The sequence below is a fragment of the Macrobrachium nipponense genome, chromosome 49, assembly GCF_015104395.2.
Source record: "Macrobrachium nipponense isolate FS-2020 chromosome 49, ASM1510439v2, whole genome shotgun sequence".
NCBI lineage: Eukaryota > Metazoa > Arthropoda > Malacostraca > Decapoda > Palaemonidae > Macrobrachium > Macrobrachium nipponense.
Window position 1 is genome coordinate 5,497,898 of NC_087224.1, and position 16,700 is coordinate 5,514,597.

The 16,700-nt window shown below is 36.0% G+C and overlaps 2 protein-coding genes across 2 annotated transcripts in view; both read left to right on the plus strand.

Moving 5' to 3' along the window:
* The window catches only part of LOC135205286 (transcription elongation regulator 1-like), a 96,658-nt gene that overhangs the window by 57,543 nt on the left and 22,415 nt on the right, over positions 1-16,700 (plus strand).
* LOC135205169 (basic salivary proline-rich protein 1-like) lies at positions 3,390-7,827 on the plus strand (the record flags this gene model as incomplete). Its single annotated transcript, XM_064235532.1, is given in 3 exon segments — positions 3,390-3,763; positions 5,957-6,236; positions 7,799-7,827. Coding segments are annotated over 3 exon segments (683 nt in total), but the record flags the coding sequence as incomplete, so codon positions are not given.

Consider the following 16,700-nt stretch of genomic DNA (forward strand, 5'->3'; position numbering starts at 1 on the left):
TAACAGTTTTCATGAGAAATTGCAAAGGCTTTCATGCTAGCAATAGTTGGCTGTATTTTTTTTTATCGTAAAAGATCAGTCTTGCTGTGTAATTTTGATTTGCATTCTTGAATATCATGCAGTAATTGGCAGTCTTAAAGTTCAAAGCTCCAACATCTCTTTTTAACCCCACCTCTATGTGTTAACTGTCTTAATTTTTATTTTTATTTACACCCTTGGGATCATAGTAATGTCATGAACTTGTATTGCTTGGATATAAAGCAAGTAAATATTTGCAGCTTATTCTAGATAACTTAAAGACTGTCAAGAATTTGGTTAAAGTGAAATAATATAGTATCCTTTTCAATAAGTTACTGATGCACAGATAATTTGTGCCATGAATATTAAAGCTTTAAATGCATTCAAAGACAAGATGGGTGTAAGTTTATGGTTATTGAGTTTTCTAGTTCAAATGCGTTTAGGGGAAAATCATTCATGTAGTATTTCCTTCCCAAAAATATTTTGAAACACAAACCATGGAAATGCGGTAGGACGCTGACTAATTTGTACATAGCCTGGCACCAGCGTTGTCTATGCTTCATGTTTTTCATGTAGCTATCAGTTTATATAACTGTCTTGCCCCATATTTGCTCCATCCTGAAAAGAACCTAAAAATGTTGACGATCTGTTATATAGTTGTAGTGGTAAATGTAACCTTGTGTATTTATTTATAGCTTTTTCATGAGGGTATTGTCCACTTGGTAAATCAGCATAGCTTAATTACATTTTTATAATCAGTGGTTTGTATAATTAGTCTTATTTAACCCTTTTAGACTAGGTAGTAAAACCCTGATATGTATCCCTAGCTTATAGTGGCTGTCCTTTAATGACTTCGCTGTTGTTGTGTTCCCCATGTAGGCTTTGTATTATTAATTTTGTTTATGTGCTTTAACAAGTGCTCATACGCCGACAGGTGAGATATATATAGTGAATTTGGTAGCTTTATAGTATTTTAGTATTGTACAGTAGTTCATAATATCAGCATTGATTTACTGATTTGTTCTGACCCTCATAAATGATGTCTAACTTCTCCAAGATTGTATATTGGTTCATAATTTCTTGGTTGAATTGCTGGTCTGCTCTGAGTCTCATAATGGAGGTGTAACTTCTCCAAGACTGACCTTAGTATTTTGAGGAAGTTGTTTTATAAGGGGCTACTTTTGAGTGGTTTGTGTGTGTGTATATTAAAGGGAAGGTAGTCCAGTTTGTGGCAGTGTGGGCATTGTCACTACAGTAACGCTGACAAAAAGGGATAAGCTTTGGTTTTCTGTGTGAATGCAGGTATCACTTTCAGTCATTTTGACAGAATTCTGAGTAGTATTAACTTCAGAGGATGGTAGAGTAATAGATGTACCAAATTTCACCTTTTAATTCTGTCGGGGCTACTTGTTCTGTTGTGAGATTGACATAGGTATCTATTTTCTCTTATGATAATTCATTGTTAAGGTTTAATCATTATTTGTAGTGCCATAAGTAGCGTCAAATATTTATATACTTGCCCTTTGAAGCGACTTGTTTTCTAACTGAAGTTTGGAATCAAACTAAAATAATAGCATTGATGTAAGGCTAAAATATGAGCAAAGTAGTTTGAAGGACAGGAAAAGCAAATGTAAAAGAAAAATGGCAAATAATCTTGAAGGTCGAGAGTTAATATGAATACGTGCAAGTCTCATTTACTACTTTGAGGCGAAGATTTGCAGATCAAAACGAGAGAGGGGCAGCAGTAGGAACAGAGGTGGGCTGTTCAATTAGTAATAGTAAATTTTTATTCGCAGTGTCGAAGAGACAGAACATGTATTGTAAATGTTTTAAAATCAGTTACATATATTGAAGAATTACATTTTGATCCAGCAACGCCAGCAAATATGTCACATGTATTTTAGATTCTTTGAATTTGGTTACACGTGCTATGTGTCTGACACGAGCGTTGTTTCAGCTGGTCTCATACCAGAAAATAGTTTCAAATATTTCCTGTATTCATCAGTTTATTTATCTTGGTTTATGATGTTTCAAGTTTACAAGTTAGGCAATGTTTGTAGGTTTTTAAAAGAAAATTTTTCTAAAAGTCAGGCGTTGTGACCAGCACAAGTGTCTGCATTTGGGAGCAGCAGGAATATTAAACTTCATTATACTCAGTCTTGGCAGAAGTTGTGATCTTTTCACACACTTCTATATCCCTGGTTCTTGTGGAATGGATACTTCATTTATTTGGTTTTGACGTCAAATGTTACAGCGTAGTAGATATCACATTCAGAATGTTGTTGAATTTTAACGATGCAAAATGCAATATCATACGTATTTCAGGAATAAAATTACAGCTCTTAGTCTCAGTTAATAGGACCTTTTCTTCCCCATAAAATGAGTAGAGGTGGTCAAGAGATTTGTATAGCTGAATGTAAACTAATGTTAAGCTTCCTCACAAAGCATGCTGTGGCTTTTTGAGCATTTCTTGGATGAGCTGAATCTGTGTGAATTTTAAGAGCATGTTTGGTGTTTATGTCTGTTCATGTTTTCCTTAGCCAAGAGTTTTGGGAAGGTAGGTTACTGTGTTTAGAGAAATGCTAAATTTCTTTGTATTGCAGGGTGTTCGTGTGTTTTCTTTATTTCATAAAAAATGGATCAATTACTTAGTTGTCAATAGCTAAATTTTATGCTAAGATTAATTTGCCATATTCTATTTGCCTGGATGTATTCATGACAAGAAATGTATCATTTAACCCTTGTGGACAAAGATGTAAAATTAGTGACATAAAACAATACGTAAGTGTAATGTTTTGTAGACATTTTGATAGGATGTTTTGTGATAAAATATTAGTACCTCTAAAGTTGTGGATGTTAATTGTATTTTCATCATCTGCCTTTATAGAGGGATATTGTAAGCTCCAAGCTAGTGGGAGGTGGATGAATGATCTCTGCTTTTTCAAATTGGTTTAGTTTTTACTAGGAACCAAGTGTTTTGTCCTGAATGTTTACCAAGCTTCATATTTAGAAGCAAAGACATAAAGAACAGTATTTTAATTTTAAAAAATGTGCATTTTCACCATGAACCATTGTACAATTGTTTAGAGGTTCAGCACAACATGCAAACAAGATTGCATGAAATGGGGAGTATTTGTGTCATGGTTGGTAGATTATCAGGAATTATGGATTCATGACAGGTTATATTTTAAGATATATTGAAGTTGTGGGGTGGGTTAAATTTTTTGTGATATATATTTAAGTTTGCGTATGGATTAGTTTTTTATTTTGAATGATGCTTGTGAGACAGTTTCCAGTATGTACTTTATATTTATATTTGAAGAGTTTTGTAAAAGATAATTTGAATAATTCGAGGCATTGTGTCTACATAGGTTTTGGTCCTGGGCCAGGCCCTGGATGGAACGGCTACCACGGACCAGGAATGCCCCCTGGACCTCCCATGGGTCCCCCAGGATGGGGTATGCCACCGCCCGGAATGGGAGGGATGCCCCCGCAGGGGGGAATGCCAGGCCCTGGCCCAGGTCACATGGGTGACCACCAGCAGCCGCCCCCTCAGACGCAGCAGCAGCAGCAGCAGCAGCAGCCTCCCCAGTCACAGCAGCCGCCTCAGAGCCAGCAGCAGCAACAGCCGCCTCCAACCTCACAGCAACAGTCGCAGCAGCAGCAACAGCCTCAGCAGCAGCATGAATCCGAACCTCTTTCAGGGCCTGAGGTAATTTTACAAGATCCTTTAAATTGGCTGGAGGTAATTTTACAAGATCCTTCTTTCATTTGTTTGCGCAAGGGGAGTTCACAATGTGGTTTTTGGGGGGTTGGGAGAGAAGGGAATTTCAAACAAATTTATACATTTTAAAGGCATTTTGCATTTTATTTTTATAGATAGATCTGCTGTCACATAAATTTCCAGTTTTCAGTGACTAGAAGTATTATAAGAAGCCCCTCAAAATTATATTAAAAAAATACCCATGAATGTCAAATTTTTTCTTCAAAAATTATATGGAAATTGATTAACTTACTACTAACCTCATTACGTGATAGCTTTGTCCACAAGATTTTTTTTTTTATAGGATTTGCACTTTTATTATCAACTGCAGATATTTAGTGATAGGGGTTTGGGAATTGTCACTTGACTAATATGATTTATTATTTAGAACATTTTTAACAATTTTTTACTCTGGAACAACGGTCAATTTATTATATCAGTTATGGTACCTCCTTCCAAGTCCCTAGTGCACTTCACACTTGGTATTTTATAAAAGGAATATTTGTATTTTTCTATTTTCATGCACTGAATTAAAAAAAAAAAGTTGGAGTTGAAATGGTTGATTGCTGTCAGCTGTGCTTATTAATGCACTTGTCTTAAAGACATAACGAAAGCTACTTATGAAGATTTAAGAGGACCAAAACTGAACTTTGATGAAGCACAAACAGTTAAGTCTTATGGCATATGAGCTCAGAGATCATTTTCATTTGCTGTTTACCATAGATTGATTGAATTTTTAGAGAATGCTGGCTATGGTGTATCTTGAAACCGAGTAATGATGTAGTCAGTGATGCATTGAAGTTAACCAAGAGCATAAATTTCGCAATTTTTTTTTTTAAATATGGAAAAAATTGGAGATTTGTAAATTCATGACCCCCAAAAATTTTTATAAATTTCCTTTTGAATGTTGTACAGATTCCTTTTGAGTGTATAATTAGTGACTCACTCCCAATGCCACTAGATACTGAAATAATTGTGGTTTATATTTGTTTATGTATGATTCCACAATATTTTTTATTTTTATATATGATGCCAGTAGATGTGATTGGAATCTCAAAGGGTTTGTAGCTAGACAGTTTGTGACAAGTGCAGATTGATAGATGTGTGCGAATAAGAGTAAGTGGATAAGCAGTGTCGACCATCGTCAGTACTTTTACAGTTAGCCCAGCTGAGATGTGTAGTGAAATTTTCAAAACAGGAAGAGGGCTTTTCTCTGGGTTATGACAAACAGCATGGAGAAGTAGCATATATATACATTATTTGATTTCATGAGGGGATTTGGACTAATCCTGACTAGAGATGTATCAGATGCCTGAAAATGATTTGCGGATGCGGATATCAATCTTTTTAGATTTGCGCAATCAGATATGGATATTTGATGACCATCCCCTCGCTGTTGTTGATGCAGATATACTTTGTCAATCTAAATAAATTACATATATTTAATTATTCAGCCAAATGATTTCAAAATTGTGTAACTGCATAATACTTGATGTACTAATTGAAAGTAGAAACACAAGTGATACTCATGTATATGTGTGTATACTTATACTTACATATGAACATACAACTGCAAACAGTAACAGGGATACACTAACGTTTTAGTTGTCCTGGCACCAGGTTATTTCATTCTCGTTGCATGATAAGGGTGACAAAACTCAAGGTCATTCTTCGCAATAGAGAGAGGAGAGTGTGTGTAAATGACATGAAATTATTAAAATAAATATGCTATAACTGCGCTACTTATAAAGTATACTAACTGTATGAAAAGGGTAATTATGTATCATGAATGTATTCTGTATAATAAAACTATAAAGCCGAATTTAGCAAATACAAAAATAAATCTACTTTTAGCTACTATGTATGAGTATGAACTGTTGAACACTATTGGTGCTGGTGATGTCCTCGTGTCCGCATTCGCAAACTGCGGATGCGGATGTTGCTCGCAATGCTAATGCGGATGCAGATCTTAAGAAATTGTCAATACATATGCGGATTTATAAAACGGGGATAATCTGCGGATGCAGATATCTCGTACATTTCTAATCCTGACCAGTAGAACTTTGATCTTATGGTAATTCAGTCTAAAAATGTAGACAACTTTTTGAGAGATCTAACCCAATTGTGGGAGAATTGAACATAAATTGAATAAAATGAACATGAATCCACTTTCAGGGAGCATCGTCTGGGTTAGGCAACACGGGAACTAGCATTCCAGGGACTGAGAGCGTCGGCACAGCAAACAGTGGGGCTGTCGTCGTTGGCAACAGTACGACGATCGTGACCCAGGGAGCACCTTCGTCTACAATGGACGACTCCAACCTAGATCCAGATCTTGTGGCTCAGGCAGCGAATTGGACAGAACATAAGGCCCCCGATGGAAGAAGCTACTATTACAATTCAAAGACGCAGGAGTCTGTCTGGGAGAAACCTCAGCCCTTGAAAGATTTGGAAGGTAAGTGCGCTGTGCTTTGTGCCACTTTAGTCTTTCCGTATTATGAGAAACTTCATTTGTAATATGTTATCTGTGATGGTTAAACAAATTTTTCCAAGATGATTCAAGTGAACAATATTGAGATTGGGATGTAAGGTTCACATAGATATGATTAGCGTGAAATAATTACCTTATGTTGAATTAAATGTACAGTATTTCTTCATTTATGCTTGTTCATTGTTCACTCTGGAATTGGGTTTACATTTGAGTCACTGCTGTCATTTCATTTCATTATGTTAAGTTGAAAAATACATTAGCACTCTCTACATCGTTATTCTGAGAGGTCCTTTTTTTTATTCTGATACTTTATATGATGAAGTTCCAGAAGATAGCTAGCTATAATGATGCAAATAAACATATGTTTTCTTTATTTGCAAAGAATAGTATCTTCTTTCTAATTTCAAATTCATGTCTTAATTGTCTATGATAATCAGTGGAATGATAATCAGTGGATTTAAACACCTTGTCATATTCTTCACTATGTACTTGTAAAGAGGCCACCAACAAAAGTAGTTCATAAAAATCAAAATGATACTGAGCTTGCATGCAGTTAAATATTTTTAGTGTTGCTAATCACCCCCTCAGATTAACATACACCAATGTGAAAAAGGAGGTTTTATCCTTAGACAAATATTTGCAGTGGATTTAGTAACATTTCGTTGATAATGGATTGAGGCGATGGGATCATCACGTACGTGTTTTAAAAGTAGAGGTATGTGTTCATTTATCATAGATACTATATACAATCCTTCAAGTATAAACATATGTATAAGTTTGATGCAACTCATTAAAAGATATTGATACCTCAGTTTACTGCATTGTACCTGATGTCTGTGTATTATTACAAGAGAAATTCTATGTGGCTGGTGTTGCCACTTTGACTAAAGTGTTATTTTGGCTAGTAAATTATGTAAGAATGACTTTGTTAGCCCTTGAGAGAATATGTTTTCCTTTTTATTTGTGTTCAGTAATGTTCTTTGCTTTTGTAACTTGAATGACCCAGTGGTGTACATAGTGTGCAGTGTTGTGAAGCCTTTCAAAATGCTGCTTCTCCTCCATAGCCATTTTGAATGCTTCAGATTGGCAGTGGGTTTCTGTTCATGTTCCTAGGGTGTCAGCAGGGTTAAGGTAGACATGAATAAGACTTACTAATGTCATTCAAATACTCCTTTAGAAGACGTACCAGTGGATGTGATGTTTTGATTAATGTCATTTTCAGTGTTCCTTAACATGTACCGTGGATGTGATGCTTAATTTTGTAGTAGTCAGTTTTGTTTTAAATTGATTTGTAAGTTTTTACACTTTATTCTTTTATTGTAAAATAAAATGTATGTAAATACACTGGTTCCCTTAGTTTTATGTACACAATCCATGTGCTTTGTGCTTTTCTCATATTTGATGAGTTGTTTTTGCAGTTCAAGTTTTGCCATTCAATACATACTGGTACTGTTATTTTTTATTGGTATGGTCAAACTCTAATCTTGTTACTTATTTTGTGTACTAAATGTAACTTTACCTTACAGCTGCCAGGTTGCACTGCTCAAGGCATTAGTCTGGGAGTCAGTTCTGGCCCTGGAGCTCCAGGCACAGAGTCGGAGGCGTCACAGGACAGCACTACAGCCAAAGTCAATGGCGAGAGAGCTTTGTCTCCTGAGAACAAAGATACTCCAATGGAAGTGGATAATGAAGATTCTAAGGTACAGCAATTGTATTTGTTTCAGCATTGCCTTGTTGTCATGCGGCTCAAAGACTCTCCATGAACTTCCACTGCTCATGTGTTTCCTGTGCTTTAATTTCCACTGATCTTCCCTCAACCAACCTATTGAGCAAAATGAAGTCCTTGGAAGTTCTGGAGCTATATGTGATAGAGACCCAGCAGTATCCCTTCCCTAACTGCGATAGAGACCCAGCAGTATCCCTTCCCTAACTGCAACCATATTCATTTTTATATCCTATTGGGCTAATTTAAACTGGCAGCAAATGGTAAAGCAGAAATATAACAACTTGAAGGTTTTGTAGTGTCATCAAATAATGTATCCAGTTGTTAAGTGTCAAGAGTCTTAATAAGATGTTATTTCTTTGTATGTGTGAGCCGAGTTAAAAAAGTAAACTCGCTGTACTAGTATTAATGTGTACTTCATGTAACACTTGAATAATTTGTGCTTTTGACCCGTTTGGAATATAAGTTAAAAATTTACTGATAACACCTGAACTTGACTTAAAGACCTCAACCTAGTGGACATCTACATAATGGTTTTGGTATTGCAGGCCATGTAACATGAATGTTGTCAAGGCTAGTGTTGATTTTGTTTTGAAATTCAGGCTGAATGATGTGCAATTATGCCAATATTGCTCTTTAGGTTTAATGCGAAAGATTAAAAAGTGTTCGTAATGTATGTTTCACAGAAGTCAGTTTTTAGCTAAATATGTTCCATTGACAGTGGACTGATTATATCAGTTACACAAAAGTGAATGTTCAATTCTTAAAAAAAATTTCGGGGATTTTAGGGTTCACAGAAATCTTTAATTTTTTTAAATTTATCTGTTTGTACTAGCAGGTTTGTCTGCAAGTCTTTTTATTCATAGTTATAGTATTACACATATAATCTTTAAATATTTTGTATTGAAATTTATCCATTGTTTTTCTAGGGTGCAGAAGCAGAAGAACAGAAAACTCAGCAAGATTTAAGCCGGCCAGTTTCTTCACAACCTGTCTCTGGTACACCGTGGTGTGTGGTCTGGACCGGTGATGGCAGGGTCTTCTTTTATAATCCCACTACAAAGTAAGTGGAGAATTAAATCAGGGTATTTTTTGTTAAGTGAGCTACCTTTGCTAATTCCAAGTTCAATTATCCCCCAAGTGCGAATGTTTGGAAGTGAATTTGTGTGTGAATAAAGAACTAGTCATCTTATTTCAAGGATCAATAAGTTGGTAAGTATTCAGATTGCTTCAGTTATATTTGTGGTCTTCGTGGCAGGACCCTGGACATGTTCTTTAATCAAAAACTTTTTATTAGCAAGGATACAAACATTTAATCCTTTCTCCCTCCCATCATGGTTGGCTTATTGGTCATCAACTTTCCCATTTGTCATATAGTCTGTCTTTGCTCAACTAATCATCCTTCTGTCAGTTGCATAGGTTTTTTTTAACTTTTCTCCAGGTTTTGTATTATGATATTTGACTAGAATTACAGAGGTTGCCACAAACAAGACGTACAAAATTGAATATCCTTGGCACCTGAACCCAAAATTCAATGGGATATGTTCAGTAGCTGTTGTGAATTGATATCTTCAGCATTCACGGAGACTTGAATGGGGACTTGTAAATGATGGGTTTGTTTTGAATGAATTCACTTTTATAATTACTGCTTGCAATGTTTATATTAATAAAGAAATTCCTTTTGTACAACAGAACGTCAGTTTGGGAGAAACCTCCAGACTTAGCAGATCGGGCAGATGTTGAAAAAATGGTGAATAACCCTCCAGCAGAAGTAGTAGGCATGAAGAACAAGGCTGAGGAACCATCAAAGGACGAGCCAGTTTCCAAAAAGCCACGTACAGAAACCCCCATGACGGCAACTGCACCACCCGGTTTACAGCCACAGATAATAGCTGTAAGTAATACAACCAGGGGTCTTATGTTTATATACTGTCCAGCCTCTTAAATCCAGGAACCTTGGGACCAGGCCACTGCCAAACCACAGAAAATCCCGGAATATATAGAATCATCCCTGAGAAATGAAGCCCAATGTAAACATAGTCTTGCAAGCTAATTCCACATACAAAAGCCTACGACTTGGCTAAGTTTGAACACTGCTTTTTATCATATTTTTACTCATTTGTTTTCACTTTTTATCATTTTACAACCTCATACTGTACAATTTTCCATAAAATGGTGTACTTTAATATATTTAGCCTATATTCCGTAGTTAGCCTAACCATAAGTCACCTACTTACGTAAGTTTTCTCAGAATCTGCAGAATATTATCAGTGACTCATCTTCTAAATTTACTGTCTTCTTAATTACCGTTATTAGTTTCTTCGTCATTCATTTTAGTGTAGAGGTTAATGAAATGACAAAAATAAGAAATGAATTTCGGTGGTCACTCATTGCAATTTTGACACTTTACCCTCAAAACGTTAACATAGCTCACCACCGGCTATTGAGGAAGTGAACACTAAACATTCGCTAGTAAGAGATGCATTGTCTAACATAGATAAAGATTTATGCTTGTGCTTGTTACCTCTAGCATCATCTGATCTCATGAGTGGCATGTGAAATGGGTACGTATTCAGCTATACGTATAAAAAATTGGTCAAAACTATATCATCTTTAATCTTTGAGGCACTCAAAGAGTAAGTAATATCAGAAACATATTCAACTTCACACATTTTTATTACTAACAATTATTTTCACAAAACAAAAGAAATATGGCACGTTTTTGCCATCAGGGAAGTTGTAAACAATATGTGGTGGTGCCCTCGTGGCCGCTCTACAGACTAGTGGCAGCCGATTCAAAATCGAGCTGAACCATGCGAGTTCCCGGACCACAGAATGCTGGTTTTGAGGTTCAACTGTACCCATATAAAAAGGTTTACTTTTAATTTACAATTGGCTAAAATCAATCGGCAGTTATATTACGTAATGTCAAGCAGATAAAAGTGCCAGGATGTCAAAAGTAGATCCAGGTGATTTAGTAAGAAATGTTTAGGTGCAATAAGAAATTGTTGAAGTAAAAGTTGTCAGCTGTCCTTTTTGACGAGGGCACCGTTAATAGAAAGTCGTGGGCTCAGGATCCAGACACAGAAATTAGTTGGTTAATTGGTTGTCACTAAAGACAGTGAAAATAAGGAGTTCTGCATTTCTTCCAAGGTAGTTGGGTAAGCTATTTATTTGAAAATTGCCTTGTTTAATCAGTATTATTGTGAGTTCCCTTGATACTTGATAGAGGTTGCACTCTCTACACAAGATTTTGTTTATGTTTATACACTTGTTAGGTATGTGAGGGCTTGTTGGGCTGTTAATAAAACAGAATTAGACCTAGTTTTGCTTCATCATAGGCCATGTTTATGACAACTGATCATAATGATTTGTTAATAAAGCTGTTTACTGTACCAAAAGTAATTCCTTACAAAAATAGTGCATAAAATGAATAGTACTGCGTAAGTTGAAACTTTTCATTGTGCTTTTTCTGTTTAAATATCTTTTTGCAATGAACTCAACACAATCAAATGAGGTGCTGTCTTTTGTTGCGCATAAAGTGAAAAGATAGGCATCATTCTATGTGAAAGTGAATATAGTCTGCTTAATTAGTTAATTGCCATTATTTCTTCCTCCAGCAGACTGGAAAGGATGAAATAAAACGCATCGACATAGGAAAGGAGGCTGCCATTGAGGCTGAAGTAAAGGCTGCCAGGGAACGTGCCATTGTTCCACTGGAGATTCGTATGAACAGTTCCGAGACCTTTTGGTGCTGAAAAAGGGGTAATGTATTTTTGTATTAATCTGTATTTTGTTTGGTCATTAGTCCTTTTTTTCTTGTTTCTGTACACACATTTTAGTTAGTTATTGGTCATATAATGACATATTCAGCAAGATTTTAAAGAAAGGAAATTAATTTAAGAAACTTCTATTATTCACCAGATATCTCATGTGTACAAAAAGTTTGCATCCGATCAAGGAGTTTATTCAAATTTATATTCCTCAGGTATCAGCATTCAGCTCTTGGGAAAAGGAGCTCTCAAAATCGTTTTTGATCCCCGGTATCTTTTGTTGACATCGCGAGAAAGGAAACAGGTGTTTGAAAAGTAAGTTTTTTTTATTTTTTTTTTTTATTATTGTATTAGGGGGATACTAGTTTTCATTGTTTTGTTTTACTGGAGACTTAAATCTAAGAGTAAGTAGCATTCCAGCTTTAGAATTTCCACCTCTGGATAATGCATGTGCCCTTTTATATTATAATAATAATATAACAGTTCTGAAAATATATTTGCACTGTACTTCAGCATGGTAAAACTGCACATTAGTGGAACATGTATGCTGTAAAGGTCTCCACTAGATAGTGTCTTGTACACTGATTAGACATTTTCCACCTTTTTGTAATTCATATTACCTGACATGTCCTTTTCCTGCTGTCACAGGATAATTGCCATCAATCTTGTGTGCTGTCAAGATGATTAAAAATCTCACCAGAAATGTGCAGTTTAAAGAAAAACTAGGCATCCCAAAAAAACTTGAAGAGACTACTGTTAAAACTTGTTTTTAACTGGTCAGATATTTTTCCAATAGATTATGTTAATTGGTATAATTAATGAATTGTGTCCAGTCTCCTGACCATTCTGTATTACGGTAGGGTGGAGGGCAAAATCGAAGGGTTGGTTCCACTTTTTTTTTCGAAATATGATGTTCAATAGTGAAAAAAAGATGCTGTCTTCTCAAAAGACGAATGTCAAAATATCAGATGCTTAAGTTAATATCTTGAGGTGCCCCAAAGATAATGAAGACTTTGAAATATTGCTAATTTTTCCCTTTTTTTTTTTATAACTATGCTTTGTTGACCATTGTGGAGAATATTTACAATTTCTAATAACACAAATATCTATATTTTTCTTTCATTGACATGTTCAATAAATTTACTGATTCCAATGCATAATCAGGTGACCATAAACAAACATTTTTTAATAGCTTTCACTGTGCTTAATGTCACGTTGTATGATAAAAAGTAAGAAATGAGAAATGTTTTATTTTTTATGATTTTTTTCCAAGTAGTACTCTGTAATTAGCATCGTTCAAAAATCTTGCTTCAGTGGTATATATCTTTTGTACAGCTGTTAGTTTTATTCTGGTTTTGGTAATGCTTAACAGAATAATCTAGAACCCACCACGAGGCGGTGGATGTATTTCGGTTCCACCCATACCCAACCATACAATTTTATTCTATATCAGTCTTGTATTTACTCAATTTCTTAAATTAAAACTAGTTTCAAAGATAGGCATCCGTTTTCTAATTCAATTCTTGAACGAATGAATCCATCTCTTGATGGTGACCCACAAACTGAGGATGAAGCTTCAGTAACTAACTTGACACGTCTTTCCACAGTCTGAGTATGACAAGGTAAACGTGCAAAGGCTATCAACTGCTCAGACTCTGTCAAATCTTCTATTTCTTTGTCTGTGAGCTTGTGGGTTAGTGTTGGCTCTGTATCTTCCATATCTTGCTAGGAAATCATTGTAGTATAATCAGTTGTTTCAAAATTTAGGGTAGGAATCTTGAAAATCCTTAGAGATTTTCCTTTGTATTGGTCTCTCGCCTTTCTAATGTGCCTCCAAGAAAGTTCTCGTATGTGGCTTCGTTCATCCATAATCATTCCTAATAAGATATTTTCAGGATGTGCATAAAAGGCATTGCGCTGAATAGCAGGTTGAATAATTTCGTTTATCTTAGCATTCAATGATTTTGAAAGTTCACTGGTCTTACACAGTTTTTGGGCTCCATATTCTGATGAGGAATTAAATTTTAACTTTTGACATAGATTGATGAATGTCATTCAGATATTTTTTATCTGTGCTGAACTCTTCTCTGTTAACAATTGGTAAATCAGAAGGAATTCTTTCAAATTCACTGATTTGTAGCTTTTCACATCCTTCAAGCCTCTTGCCCATTTCTCTAGTAACACCTCTGGGTCCTCTTTTTTTCCATCGAGTTTATCAATGAGATGGTGAAGAGGAACCTCAATGGCTTGTTTAGGTTCAGTTCTAAAAGTTTAATAACACCTCCTTTTGGCCCTGTATTAACAGCGGTACCATTGCTACCTAAAGCTATTAATATCAGTGTGTTTGAATTTGTTTAGTTTCAAGAAAGATTGTGATACCATCAGAAATTGCTCTTGCAGAACTTGAGTGAACTGTTATATGCTCTAAGTATTCTAATCCAGGTTCTTTTAAGATATATGTTTGTCTTGGCTCATCTTTTGATAACTCTTACCTCCTATCTTTACTTGAGTTAATGTGGTATCATTTCTATTATCAAAGTAGATGCTGATCAATGACTTTTCAGAGTACATGGCGATCTATTATAAAAGAAGAACTTGCCTTGGAAGAACTTGATATGTCATATAGCACAGAACTAGAAATAATGGCAGCAACATGATCTGATATACCTGTACGATCACAGGCTGATGCTAAGGAAGGAAAATGCAAGTGTTTCTGTGAAGAGGCAGAGGCTCTAGTTGCTTTCCTTCTTTTTAGGGACTTCAGAGTTGAGAATTCGGGGTCTCTTTCATTTTTGTCTTCCATTCTGGGGACGATGATGAATCGTATGGTAACTGAGCTTCATCTGTTTTTATTGTTCTGCTGTGCTGCATAAAAAGGGTCTAGTCTGCTTTTCCTCTCAGATGTAAATTGGTTTTGTTTGAGACTACTTTATCAATTGCACTTATCACCATCCTTCTTTCAGTGCGCTGGCCAGATAAAAGTTTCTGTTCTCTTTGAGGCACCTTTTTTTTCTTGTACACAATCACAGTCTAAAAAGGACTTGCATTTACAACAGGCAACATCAAACAAGGTGAAATATAGTAGTTGAAAATGTAATAGCAGTTGAATTAAGAGAAAGGTAATTTTGTCAAACTTTATCATCATTGGGGCACCTCAAAATATTTTTTGAACTTAATTTAATTTTAACACGTAATTTCAGCCGACATATTTAAAAAAAAAAAAAAACTATTGCATATTGAATTTTGAAACTTGGTTTTTGCTCCACCCTACTGTGTATAGGCATTAAAGGAATTGGCGGTCACGTTTAACAACCAACTCTGTTGTAACTATATCAAAATATATCAACAATGGGAAATAGGCCTGTTTTAAAGGGGGTTAATGAACGGCTGCTCCTCACAATTCCCCCACCTCTTGTCTAAAGAGGATGCAAGAAAAGATTAGTCTAATCCACATTGAGGTTCACATGCATGGGTGACATTTTTACCCCTCAACCTTCCCAGCCCTCTTATTGTGGTACCACTTGAAGCTTTTGGTGACTGGAAAAGAAGCAAATGAAAAGTACAGGCAGGCAAGTTCCCATTGGATGGCAGAAAAGGTGAAGGTGACCTACACGTCTAATGTAACAGATGGTAGCCTTTACTGGATTCTCCCTATTCTGTGTTCTTGGAACAAGCAAACACCAACTCTAAGAGATCTGAAAGTCAGCTCAGTGGTCTCGTTAAACTACTTGAATAATAATAGTGGAACATAGCAAACAAGTTTGCTGTTACATGCTTAAGCAGATCCTGGCACTCTAGTGAGTCTTCATTGAAATAGGCTACTTCTTGCTGTACAAAGGATTCAGTCATATATTCTGGCCTAAATGAAGTGGAAGATGTTGTGTGAGAAATGGAAGGTCTTTGTTCTACCACGTGCTGCCTTGGCAAAGAGTAGGAATCTTGACCTTTGAGAGTTGGGTAGTTATTTACAGGTCATCTCTGAAGGAACCAATGTTGCTCAGATTCCAGGGGAGGGTGACTCATCTCCAGATATACCATGAAAAATCTATCCAATCCTGAACATCTTGCAAGACAAAATAGAGCTCCTGTTGAGACTTAAAGTAGGCTGGCTTTTACTTGACTAAGTGCATTTGGCTTACTTGACTAAGTGCACTGTCTGTAGGTGATTTTATGCAGCCTCATCCAGGTTTCTGGTAGCCAGCTAGTTATTGTAAATGAGGAGATAGAGTGACTGTGTTTGAGGCAAGACCTTCAAATCATTGCAATATAGTAGTCTCGAGACAAGTTTGAGGTTAAACGTCTATCTGCTCTGCCAACTTTTGGGTGGTGCTGTGCCCTAGTTAATGTTTATTGGGATTTGCTCTTATTGTCAGTGGCTCTTGTGATCGTCAGATTCATAGTCCTTAAAATCTTAAACTGGATTGATTGGTAATTGAAATGCTGTCATGCCCAGTACTTGGTGTTCATAGGAAGTGTCTGATAACATAGCCCATTGTTAGAAGGTGTTCATAGGAAGTGTCTGATAACATAGCCCATTGTTAGAAGGTGTTCATAGGAAGTGTCTGATAACATAGCCCATTGTTAGAATGTTTTTTTCTGTGGCATGACTTCACAAGAAAAGCAGTCCAGAGCTGTGCTGTCAAGAGGTTGAAATCCATTGTTCATGGTTCTGTGTGTGTGTGTGTGCTGGTAGTGGGATAACTGTCGATTGTCTTTGTCCATTACAGCTGCATCAGTCACATTCTGGTACTGCTGTTGCTAGCTCTGCTTCTCAACACCTATGCCAGTTAGTGTCATCGATTGCTGCCATGTACCTTTGTTATTTCTGTTGCACTCTCAGAAAAGACTTCAAAGATGATATAATCAAGAAAATCTTAGAAGGGAAGCTTCCAAGGATTTTGAATCAAGCCCTTTTGCTGAAAGCCCAGGAAT